The sequence below is a fragment of the Lates calcarifer genome, unplaced genomic scaffold (genome assembly GCF_001640805.2).
Source record: "Lates calcarifer isolate ASB-BC8 unplaced genomic scaffold, TLL_Latcal_v3 scaffold_58_122, whole genome shotgun sequence".
In the NCBI taxonomy this organism is placed as follows: domain Eukaryota; kingdom Metazoa; phylum Chordata; class Actinopteri; family Centropomidae; genus Lates; species Lates calcarifer.
In genome coordinates, this window is record NW_026118168.1 from 34,955 (window position 1) to 47,748 (window position 12,794).

General features: G+C 43.2%; 2 protein-coding genes and 1 long non-coding RNA gene across 3 annotated transcripts; 2 read left to right on the forward strand and 1 right to left on the reverse strand.

Moving 5' to 3' along the window:
* Positions 1–228: 228 nt before the first annotated feature.
* Positions 229–3,334, forward strand: LOC108882334 (RLA class II histocompatibility antigen, DP alpha-1 chain). Its single transcript, XM_018674779.2, has 4 exons — positions 229–393; positions 636–884; positions 2,213–2,497; positions 2,968–3,334. The coding sequence occupies exons 1-4, from the start codon at positions 321–323 to the stop codon at positions 3,087–3,089; spliced, it is 729 nt and encodes a 242-aa protein (XP_018530295.1). The 5' UTR covers positions 229–320; the 3' UTR covers positions 3,090–3,334.
* On the reverse strand, positions 2,646–3,034 carry LOC127142266 (uncharacterized). The gene is made up of 3 exons (XR_007812755.1): positions 2,923–3,034; positions 2,762–2,891; positions 2,646–2,728 (listed from the first exon to the last, which is right to left on the reverse strand). It is a non-coding gene; the product is annotated as an uncharacterized LOC127142266 (long non-coding RNA).
* Positions 3,335–6,398: 3,064 nt separating the features above from the next.
* LOC108882336 (H-2 class II histocompatibility antigen, E-S beta chain) lies at positions 6,399–9,662 on the forward strand. The gene is made up of 6 exons (XM_018674780.2): positions 6,399–6,561; positions 6,896–7,165; positions 7,604–7,817; positions 8,499–8,566; positions 8,997–9,110; positions 9,250–9,662. The coding sequence occupies exons 1-6, from the start codon at positions 6,507–6,509 to the stop codon at positions 9,273–9,275; spliced, it is 747 nt and encodes a 248-aa protein (XP_018530296.1). The 5' UTR covers positions 6,399–6,506; the 3' UTR covers positions 9,276–9,662.
* The last annotated feature ends 3,132 nt before the right edge of the window (positions 9,663–12,794 follow it).

Here is a 12,794-nt window from a genome sequence, read left to right on the forward strand (position 1 = left end):
TGATTTTATTCTCTCTTCATGTTTATTGTTGAATCTTCTGGTTTAAATGTTTCAGAACAAACTGGATCCAGTTTCCTGATGAAGCAGAAACAGTTCAGATCTACCTGTTGATCAGTAAAGTTCATTAATAAACAGCTGATCACTGAGTCTGCAGCTGCTGCCTGAGTCTACCTGGACACTGATGACATCACCTGATCTCTGCTCTGTGATTGGCTGCTGTGTGAGTAAGAGCTGAGCTGCTGCTGGACTCTGAGTCAGTTTGTGTCAGTTTGTGTCTGTCTCCTCAGATTCTCAGAGACTCAGACAGTTTCAGTGATCTGATGATGATGATGATGATGAAGGTGTCAGAGCTGGTCCTCGTCCTCTCCTGTGTCCTCTGTGTCTCTGCTGACGGTGAGTCTCTGTCTCACTTTACCTCTGATTTACTTCACTGATGGACGAAGAGTTTACTGACGGTCAACAGGTTAACTAACTAACCACAGAGTCAACAGGTTAACTAACTAACTAACTAACTAACTAACTAACTAACTAACTAACTAACCACAGAATCAACAGGTTAACTAACTAACTACAGAGTCAACAGGTTAACTAACTAACTACAGAGTCAACAGGTTAACTAGTTCTTCTCTCCTCAGTTTTCCATGAGGACCTTCGTATCGGCGGCTGTTCAGACACTGATGGAGAGGAGATGTACTCTCTGGATGGTGAAGAGATCTGGTACGCAGACTTCATCAACAAGAGAGGAGTCGAGCCTCAGCCCAGTTTTATTGATCATATCAGCTACAGGGAAGGAACTTATGAAGTAGCTGAGGCTGATCAACCGATCTGCAGAAGTAACCTGAAGAACAGCCGCCTTGGTATGAAGGACATCCCAGTGGAAAATGGTAAAAAGAAATCAAATGTAAAACTTCTGTCAGTTTTCTTTTACTAAACTTCACACACTATAGCCTTTGCTTGTTTACACTGAAACACACAAACTGCTCTGGTGTGTGATATGCAGCATGTGTGTAATCAGAGGTGTGACATGTGACACAGCAGCATTGATGTCAGCTGGTGTCTGTCCCACCATGCTGGCTGTTCTAAACAACAGGATCCACTCAGTCAGTTCATACCTTTTATACAGAACGATGATAAAGAGCAGACAAACATGGAGTCCAGTAGAGCCCAGCATGGCACAGACGCACCTCCATGGCAGAGCAACACATACGTCTGCAAAGACAAGAGCTTGTTTACAGTCTCTTCACATATACGGTCATAGGTCCTCTGATCATCACTCCCAGATGCTGCTTATATCTTGTCCTTTACTCATATTTATGCCTTTTTTCTATCTGTTCAATCTTGATGCTGCTGCAACACTGTCAGTTTCCCTGCTGTGGGACTAATAAAGGATTATCTTCTTATGGCTCCATATGTTTACGGAAACCAGTCACATGCTCATATTTCAGAAAATCCAGGCTAGTTTCAAGGACTGACTGGACTGGACTAGACTTTCTGTCAGTGAACCACACTAATATTCTTTCCTGGAGGTTTTTATTTGTTGTTTTATTCTTCCTCTTTTTTGAGACTGGGATTTACATTAACTTTTAAAGAAAAACCCTTTTGAAAATCACATTGCACAGGAAACATCAGTACTGTCACATTTCCTCTCCACTGTCTCCTGGTGCTGCTGATGGTGGGAACTGTTGGCTCTCTCTCTATAAACAGTTCTGTATAGACCTGCTCTGTATGAAACGTGTCCTGACATAACTTCTGTTGTGATTCAGAACTGTATAAATAAAATGATTTGAGTTGTCAGAGCTAACGTTATGTATTTTCAGCATTAAAGTACTGACAGCGCAGTATATACCACCACAACCTTTACAGAGTACTGTATGTATTGACTACAGAGTGAAGACATGATGGTCTGATTCAGGTGCTCAGCTCCAGTTCTCATACAATGATAACTAACAAATATAAGCATGTTTCATTTGTCGTCCTGCATCATTAATTACACAGTATTCAGATCAGCTGAAATTAATAAATATGATTACAACTACATTCCTGTATAACTTCTACTTTCATAGTGGAGGAGAATGTATAACAACACTGTCTTATGTTGATACTATATATTACACAAAGTGAAGTGGTAAATATGTTGCTCTGGGATAATTTATTAGTATAAATTCAGTAGATTATGGAGACCATGTTTTAATGAGAGTTTTTTCCTGTTCAGATCCTCCTTCCAGTCCAATGATCTACACCAGAGACAAAGTGGAGCTGGGAGAGAAGAACACTCTGATCTGTCATGTGTCTGGTTTCTATCCTGCTCCTGTCAACGTCTCCTGGACCAAGAACGAACAGAAGGTGACTGAAGGAACCAGCATCAACGTCCCCTTTCCACTCAAAGATGGTTCCTTCAGACAGACGTCCAGACTGGAGTTCATCCCACAGCTGGGAGACGTCTACACCTGCACAGTGAGACACCCAGCTCTGAACCAACCACTGACCAGAATCTGGGGTGAGACACAACATCTGTCTGTCTCCAGATGTGGAGTTAACCTCTGTGTCTCCAGATGTGGAGTTAACCTCTGTGTCTCTCTCTCCAGATGTGGAGTTAACCTCTGTGTGTCTCTCTCCAGATGTGGAGTTAACCTCTCTGTCTCTCTCTCCAGATGTGGAGTTAACCTCTGTGTCTCTGTCTCCAGATGTGGAGTTAACCTCTGTGTCTCTCTCCAGATGTGGAGTTAACCTCTGTGTCTCTGTCTCCAGATGTGGAGTTAACCTCTGTGTCTCTCTCCAGATGTGGAGTTAACCTCTGTGTCTCTGTCTCCAGATGTGGAGTTAGCCTCTCTGTCTCTCTCTCCAGATGTGGAGTTAACCTCTGTGTCTCTGTCTCCAGATGTGGAGTTAACCTCTGTGTCTCTCTCCAGATGTGGAGTTAACCTTTGTGTCTCCAGATGTGGAGTTAACCTCTGTCTCTCTCTCCAGATGTGGAGGTGCAGCAGCCCAGTATTGGACCTGCAGTCTTCTGTGGAGTGGGTCTGACTGTCGGTCTGCTCGGTGTCGCTGCAGGAACCTTCTTCCTCATCAAAGGAAACGAGTGCAGCTGATTGGCTGGAGCTGATGATGTCATCAGTGTGTGTATAGATTGTCCTATCAGCCTTTGACCTGCTTGTTTCTGCTTCCTGTCTCTGTCTCTGTGTGATGATGTCATCAGAGAATCACCTGTATCTGACTCTGATGTAACTACGACCTCGTTCTGATCAGTTCACCTGTTAAACCAACGTCTCTGTTCTCACTGATGAAATGTTCTCTCTGTGATCAGCTGCTGGAAATAAAACCAAAGAAACTCTGACTCCATGTCAATGTGTCTCTGTTAACAGACATGAGGAACTGACAGCTTATATTATTACACATGAATCAACCATCGGGTTTCATGAAACTGAGAGAGTCACAGAGATGTGAATGTGTTGAAATATGTATCAGTAGAAACTGAATTTGAATTACATCATTTAAGGTCGTCTCCCTCTCTTCTCATTCTGTGCTGGATGTCTCCCTCATTCACTGCAGGTCATGTTCATAACGATGCTTATAAATACACAGATCAAGGAGTTATTACCAATGTGGCAGAGTTATGTTAGGTTTCAATAAGCAGCATCAGTCATGATGATGACCCTCCACAGGCTGAAGGGGAAACCCTCCATGCTGCAGTCAGTGATGCATGTGTAGCTGCTATGGTGCAAACAGCCTGGCATCGCAGTGGGCACAAGCTCTGTGGTGGGCTGCTGTTCCCTGTTTCTGTAGGAGTTTGTGTGTAATTCACTTAGTTTACTTTTAAAAAAATTATGCACATTGACTCATATCTGTTAGGTATATTTTTTGGATATGTAAGCTAGGGATAGACCGATTATCGGCGCCAATATTCTGCATTTTGACGCATATCGGCATCTGCCGTTTTTTTAATCCGACTGCCGATAAGAGATTAATTTAAAACTGGGTTATTTTGATGTATGGACTGATGCCTCTCTGTCTGCAGTCACTGCTCTGTCTCCAGTATTGTCCCGCCCACAGCTCCATCTGATTGGTTACACACAGATCTAACAGCCAATCAGAGTGAAAGCTGTGCTGCACAGAGCTCACACACACTGAGCAACTATGCTTTTTACACCACAATCTGCTGCTGCTCCATTGGGACTAATTGATTTGAGACTCACATTTCTGTGCAAATTTTATTTAACTTTGTTTTATTTACTTTATAAAACTTCAGGAAACTATTTATTTATTTAAAATTTCAGTGAACTTTATAAGAGATGCTGCTGAGCCTGGGAGCTCCCTGCACTTTTTGTTTTTGTTTGAACTTAAAACAAAGATAAAGATAAAATAACATTTCAGTTATATTGAAATTTTGGAAAACTTTATTTACTGTAGAAAACGTTAGGGAGCTATATATTTGTTTCAGTTTTAATTTAACTTGATAAGACATGCTGCTGAGTCTGGGAGCTCCCTGCACTTTCTGTTAGAATTTTAAAACAAAGATGTCGATTGTCTAAGATAAAAAAAACCTTTAACATGTTGCAAATCTGAAAAGCTGTTTAATAAACATATGCTTAAAGGCATTTAAACAGAGTTAAGTGATGGAGTTTGTATTATTCAAAGTTTTGACACCAATATTTTCACTTTTACTGCAAATTAATATCTGCTCCAAATATCGGTTATCGGCCTCCTTGACTACTAATAATCTGTATCAGCCCTGAAAAATCCATATTGGTCGATCACTAATGTAAGCGTTGAATTTGAACTACTGCATATTTGTTGTTGCTGTTCATGCACTGTATGGAAAAAGTGATGATCATGATGTTATTATTTATTATACGTAAACACATGGTGTAACCCCGGGAATGTGAACATTAAAACCTCCAGCTGCTGCAGGGACCCTGAACTCTGGCTGTAAGTCTGCCTCCCTGCTACCTGCCCAGAGAGTTTGGACACGTCATTGCTGTCATTAGTTACATTCCTCCACGTGCCGAGGTGGAGGTAGCGAGTGACGTCCTCCACTCCGCGAGATCTCCTGAGGCAGAGCAGGCTCTGAGAGACTGCACGACTGCTGGGGGGGGGGCATCAATAAGAGGGACACCTCACGTCTGGACAAACTGGTGAGGAAGGTGGGCTCTGTTGTGGGCACGGAGCTGGACAGCCTGTCGATCATGAACAACCCACTACATCCACTGCACAGCATCATCTGCAGACAGAGGAGCAGCTTCAGAGACAGGCTGCTGTCACTGTCCTGCTCCACGGACAGATGGAGGAGATCGTTCCTCCCCCACACCATGAGGCTCTTTAATTCCACGAGGGGGGAAAACGTTAATGTCAACTGCTCTGACAGACTACACACACACACACACACACTGTACACCATGCACCTTAAATATGGCGTTCTGTTTGCACTGGACTTGAAGTTTCTTCACTGTGTTTATATTAGCAGGGTTTTTATTATTATTCCCAGTATTTATTGCATGCCTTTGACCTTTTAAGTCTGTTGATGCTGCTGGAACTGTGAGTTTCCCGTGCAGATTAGTAAAGTATCTATCTATCTAAATACAATGTTAGCGGTCAGCAACGAGGGCCGATAATGGACACAGTAGAAGCCAGTAAAATGACGCTTGGTCAACATGTGTAATTCCCAGTGTTAAATTATCATTAACTACAAACTCATGACTCAAAGAGAGTGAAAAACAAAACACACAGCAGGAGAATAAACAGCACCAGACCACTGGGGACAGTCTGGAATATTCAGAGAGGAAGAAGCAGCTGGTGCTATCAAGAAGATCCACAGCCATGAGAGAAGCTTTTTTTTTTTTTTTTTTACATCATCTGGCATCATTTGGCTGTTTACTGTTACCTGTTACCTGCCAAGGCTAAAAGGCTGCACAGTATTAGAGAGCAGCTAATCAAACCCACCTGCCTGGGAGTGGAGGAGAGGCTGAGGGGACCACAGGTGCTGAGAGAGTAAAAACTGTCTGACTCTGACAACACTGTCAAAGACACAACTGATCAAATGGCTGCAGATTGACAGAAGCAGCAGTTTGGATTGTCAAAGGTCAGACTGGCCAGACTCACAGTAACAAGAGTTATTCTTCCTTTCAGCAGTTTATACCCCAGCTGAAAAAAGCAGCATGGAAATCATGCTGCTGTGTCTGAATGAACAGACTGGACAGAGTGAAAACATAAGGACTAATGTGTTTATTGCTGTGGCTGTTTGTTGTTATTGTAATGATAACACATAAACAGGTCTGTAGCTGTGGTGACATAATGTGAATGTGAATATGCAGCAGATTTCCAGTTTCAGATAATTTCTATGACAGAGCAGATCCCTGAAGTTCCCTGTGAGTTTCTGTCCCAGCAGCAGTCTGAGCCTCAGCTGTCTGCCTGGTAACAGGTGACGCTGCAGGTCATGTGATCATGTCCTCTGGTTTTTAGAGCAGCTCTCAGTCAGACTGTGTCAGTGTTGGTGAAGTGAACAGAGGAACATGGCTTCATCCTTTCTCAGCTTCTCCCTCCTCTTCATCGCTGTCTGCTCAGCAGGTAGGATCAATACTCTGATCACTGATCTATACTCTGATCACTGATCAATACTCTGATCAATACTCTGATCACTGATCAATACTCTGATCAATACTCTGACCAATACTCTGACCACTGATCTATACTCTGACCAATACTCTGATCAATACTCTGATCACTGATCTATACTCTGATCAATACTCTGATCACTGATCAATACTCTGATCAATACTCTGATCACTGATCTATACTCTGATCACTGATCTATACTCTGATCATTGATCAATACTCTGATCACTGATCTATACTATGATCAATACTCTGATCACTCTCTGTCTCTGTTTCTGTTCCTCAGATGGATTTAGGGAATATTTTGTGGACCGTTGTGTGTTTAACTCCACTGAGCTGAGCGGCATCGAGTACATCTACTCTATGTATTACAACAAACTGGAGTACATCAGGTTCAGCAGCAGTGTGGGGAAGTATGTTGGATACACTGATTACGGAGTGAAGAACGCAGAACGATTCAACAGTGGTCCAGAGCTGGCTCAGAGGAAGAATGAGAAGGAGAGATACTGCCTTCACAACATTGGGATCTGGTACCAGTCTGCTCTGTCTAAGTCAGGTGAGAGTTTGTGTGATGATCAGACTGATGGTAAAGACTCTTCCTCTGACTGAACTGAACTCTCTCTGTTTCTCTGCTCATTTAAACTCTGAGTCTGTGAATCAGGTTTTGATCTAAACAGCAGCTTCAGTCTGAACCTGTGAGAAACTCAGTCTCTGTCTCCACCTGCTGGACAAACACTCAGACTGAAGATGATCATGTTACAGGAAACTGAAGATGATCACGACTGTTGATGAAGATTAAGACTTTATCAGTTTTTATTTCTCAGACTCATTAAATTAATTAAAGTCTGTGAACATTTAACAACAGACACATCAACAGACTGTTTATGTTTATTATGTATTTACTGACACTTATTTTATATTATATTAATATATTTCTAATAATGAAGTTCAATGATATGGTGATGATGATGATGAAGGTGTCTCTGTGTTCCAGTCAAACCCTCTGTGGTAATGAGCTCCACGACGCCCCCTGCTGGTAAACATCCTGCCATGTTGGTCTGCAGCGTCTACGACTTCTACCCCAAACAGATCAGAGTGAGCTGGACCAGAGACGGACAGGAAGTCACCTCTGATGTCACTTCCACTGAGGAGCTGGCAGATGGTGACTGGTACTACCAGGTCCACTCTCACCTGGAGTACACTCCCAGGTAGGTCCAGGTCCAAGTTCAGTTAGGTCCAGGTGGGTCCAGGTCCTGGTTCAGGTTCAGTTAGGTCCAGGTCAGTCCAGGTGGGTCCAGTTGGGTTCAGTTGAGTCCAGGTGGGTCCAGTTAGGTCCAGGTGGGTCCAGTTGAGTCCAGGTGGGTCCAGTTAGGTCCAGGTGGGTCCAGGTGGGTCCAGGTGCATCCAGGTCCAGGTGGGTCCAGGTCAGTCCAGGTTCAGGTCTGGTTAGGTTCAGGTCCTGGTCCAGGTGGGTCCAGGTAGGTCCAGGTGGGTCCATTTGGGTCCAGGTGGGTGCAGGTCCAGGTGGGTCCAGGTCAGTCCAGGTTCAGGTCTGGTTAGGTCCAGGTGGGTCCAGGTAGGTCCAGGTGGGTCCAGGTGGGTCCAGGTCAGTCCAGGTTCAGGTCTGGTTAGGTCCAGGTGGGTCCAGTTAGGTCCAGGTGGGTCCAGGTCAGTCCAGGTTCAGGTCTGGTTAGGTCCAGGTCCTGGTCCAGGTGGGTCCAGTTAGGTCCAGGTGGGTCCAGGTCAGTCCAGGTTCAGGTCTGGTTAGGTCCAGGTGGGTCCAGGTCAGTCCAGGTTCAGGTCCAGTTAGGTCCAGGTGGGTCCAGTTGAGTCCAGGTGGGTCCAGTCAGATCATCAGTGTAACAGTTGTGTGTGGTTTTGTGTTGAAGGTCTGGAGAGAAGATCTCCTGTGTGGTGGAGCACGCCAGCCTGAAAGAACCTCTGGTTACTGACTGGGGTAAATACCTGTCTGTCTCTACACCTGTCTGTCTCTACACCTGTCTGTCTCTCTACCTGTCTGTCTGTCTCTACACCTGTCTGTCTCTACACCTGTCTGTCTGTCTGTCTGTCTCTACACCTCTGTCTCTATACCTGTCTGCCTGTCTGTCTACACCTGTCTGTCTCTCTACCTGTCTGTATGTCTCTACACCTGTCTGTCTGTCTGCTCACCTGTCTGTCTCTATACCTGTCTGTCTCTACACCTGTCTGTCTCTATACCTGCCTGTCTGTCTGTCTCTACACCTGTCTGTCTGTCTGTCTGTCTCTACACCTGTCTGTCTGTCTCTACACCTCTGTCTCTATACCTGTCTGCCTGTCTGTCTACACCTGTCTGTCTCTCTACCTGTCTGTCTGCTCACCTGTCTGTCTCTCTACCTGTCTGTCCTCAGATCCGTCCATGCCTGAGTCAGAGAGGAACAAGATCGCCATCGGAGCCTCAGGACTGATCCTGGGTCTGATCTTATCTCTGGCTGGATTCATCTACTACAGGAGGAAGGCCCGAGGTCAGAGCAGGACCCCCAGTCTGAAACTAGTCTGAGACCAGTTTACACCCAGTCTGAAACCAGTTTACACCCAGTCTGAGACCAGTTTTAAAGGTGTGTTATTTGTATTTATTGACCTCGTCTCTTCTCTTTAAAACAGGACGGATCCTGGTTCCCACTAACTGAGCCTGGAACTGGTCCTGTATCCTGGTCCTGGACCTGTTGCTGTTTGTCAAATAGAAGAAAAATCAGCTGCTGCTTCCCCTGCTTCTCTGCTGGTCTCTGCAGGTCTACCCTTAATCCAGATCTTTACTCTGATCCTCAGCCAGTCTAAACCTGATCCAGGACTGTGGTGTTTCCTGTGACAGTCCTGGATCAGGTTTATCTGGACTCTGGTGGATCAGCTGGATCTGAGCTCTGTGATGGTATCTGGTCCAGGTCTCTGATGGTTCTGGACTTGCTGATTGTGTGTTTGATTTATAATAAACCTTCTGAAACTCTGTTGATCAAATGTTAATAAACCTGATCAGGATCAATAAACTCCATCAATAACTGATCAGTTTATCATCAGGAGTCATGGCTGCTGTATATTTATTCGAGTACTGGAGTAGTAGAAGTTTGACCTTACCTGTATTTACCTGAGTATTTGATTACTACAGTACTTTATACCTGTACTGCACAGTGAAGTATTTTTAGTTAGACCAGAGGATCAGACTAATTCCTGAGGATCAGACTAATTCCTGAGGATCAGACTAATTCCTGATATTCAACAATAAACAGAAAATAATCAGCAGTTTGATTCATGATGAAAAGTTTCAAACTTCTTTAGTTACAGACTCAAACAGGGACATTCTCCTGCAGTGAGTACTTCAAGTACTTTTCATGTTTGTACTCATGTACTTTTACTACAGTACAGTTTGAGTACAGAACCTTTATAGACAGTATTTATACTGGTACTTCAGATACTTCATCATCATCATCTGAATATGAATAATTTTCATTCACTCATCAGAAACATCCACATCAGTTTAGTCTCATCAGTCTGTTTATTAACATTTAACACTGATTTTTAACAAGTAAAAACCAACACGACTCAGTGTAATGATGATGATGATGATGATATGAAGAAGAAAAGAATCAGACGATAGAAAACTAAATGTAACAGATGTAGTTTGGGTCAAAATGTCAGGACTGTTTTCTTTTTCCTCTCAGAAATACACTGCTTCATTTTTCTAATGTTAAAGTATGAATTAAACTCACTGTGCACATTATCAGACCAAAGCCACTAAAATAAACTGAAAACATTCTACATGTGTTTAATACACCAACAAAAACATACAGATACACAAGAGGAAAACAGCGACACCTGTAGAAGAGGTCGGTGAGAAGAACAAAGTGCAAAGCTGTAATTTCTACAGGATAAACTGACAAAAATAATGGTAAATGAAAATAACTCATTGAGATAAAATTCACAAACATGATAATTAAATGAAGATGTAATGATAATTGTATAAATAAAAACAAATTGTATAAACATAAATGGGATGATAATAAAGTACATTTTTAACTGTTACATAAACAAAGCAAAACTAAGAATAATTATAAAAATTAAATAAAGAAAAATGATTTTAAAAAATCTTAATAACATTAATAAACATCACATAGAGAAGAATAATAAGATCTTGTCAGTGGGTGGAGGTCTGTGATGAACAGTTCAGCCTGAAGGTGGTAGTGTTGTCATGTGAACAGGTGAAACAGGAAGTGAAACAGACACTGACAGGAAGTCCAGACTGATGTGAACCAGCGACCTCACTGAGGTCCTGTTCTGACTGGTCCTGGTCCTGGTTCTGACGTGGGACCAACAGTGAACCAGAGACGATGATGGAGAACGATCAGGAACTGTTCCTTTAATACAAACATGGAGATGTCTGGATGGGCTCTGCCGCGTGAAGACATGCGGAGGCTCCGTGGAAAAGTTGTCAAATTATTAGTATCACCATATTTCTATCGTTTTGGAGGTTGAACGAATAAGGTTTTGTTTCTGAAGCGAACGAGAACATTTTTATTGCAGTTTAAGAAAATAACCTCTGATCGACTCGGACAGGTGGAGAGAAGCAGGTGGTTAGTAACCTGATCACCTCAGCTAACAGGGCTAATGCTAATCCAACACCTGCTAACAACATACCTCAGTGGGTTAAAGATATGATGGCTGAGATTAGAAAAGGCAACGGTGAGATTATGAAATAGAGAGAGGAGACAAAGACCGAGATCACAAGGTGTAAAGAAGAAATAGAGACGAAGGCCGAACTGGAAAAACACCATACATGTTGTGGGTATAAAAGAAGGAGCAGGCAGGTAAAAACCTGTCTGACTTTATGACCGGTTTACTGAAGGAACAGCTGGTTCTAACAGTAACACCGACACTGGACCGAACCGGGCACACCGGACACTCAGCGCGAGACGAGACGGGAACGGAGCAGAGGAAGAAGAGATACTGAAGAAGAGAGAAATGGAGAGAACACCGGAAGGTTCAATGTTCTCCTAAACTTTGAAATGAGATGTTTTTGTCCTGAAGTCAGAGACGCTCAGACTCAGATGATGAATGAACCCGAGTCAGGTCACATTTAACCTGGATTTAATCCTGAGATCATCCAGACTGAAAACAAGTCTGATTTAGACCTGGATCCAGGATCATCTCAGGTTTAAACACTTACTGTCAGCAGAGACACAGGAGAGGACAAGGAGCAGCCCCGACACCTTCATCATCATCATCATCACCTTCACCCTCAGCAGCAGCAGGACTCTCACTCTGAGACTCTGAGACTCTGAGACCCTGTCAGGACTGACACAGCAGCCAATCACAGCACAGAGATCACATGATGTCATCAGTAACCAGGTAGATTAAAGCTGCAGGAGAAACAGTCACAGCTGATCAATAATCAATAATACAGGTCATTAAACAAGTTTATTGTTAAATGATCAAATGACGTCACATCAATAAATTGTTGTAGATCAATGTGAATCTGAGTCTGAAGGTGAAACTTTGACTAAATAATTAAATAAATGAAGATGAACAGAGAAGAGACGGAACCGACCTTCATCAGTCAGCGCTGCCCGGAACATTCACACAGTGACACAGAGTTAGCTGACCGCAGGTGAGCGGAGCACGAGGAGAGGTAAATGAAGTGTTTGTGGATCAGTCCTGAACACGAGACAGAGTCCACGAGGAGCCGGTGAGAGACGCTGAGCTGTTTATAGACCGTTACAGACTGTTTATTGACTGTTTACAATGAGTTTACTGACTGTTTACAATGAGTTTACTGACTGTTTACAATGAGTTTACTGGTTGTTTGCTGGCTTTTTTACCTGGTTTTTACCTGGTGACCGTCACCGCTGCACCTGTCGGTTCCTGAGCTCAGAGCTCAGTGGAGACACCTGCTGGTCAGCTTCAAATCAACCTTTAACAAGAAAAACCTGTTTAAATCTTTACTTTCTGTCACTGACTCATTAAATAAATAAACAGTAGAATAAACACCGTCAGGACTCACAGCTCAACAGCTTAATCATTCATTTGATCTCTGTATAAGAGGAATCCATGTATCTTGTATTGACAGTATTGTATTGGCGTTTGTAGCCACTGTGCTTTACCATGGATGTTTGAGGCAGACAGTGACTTCATGACAAAGATTTTTAATAGTAGAAAAA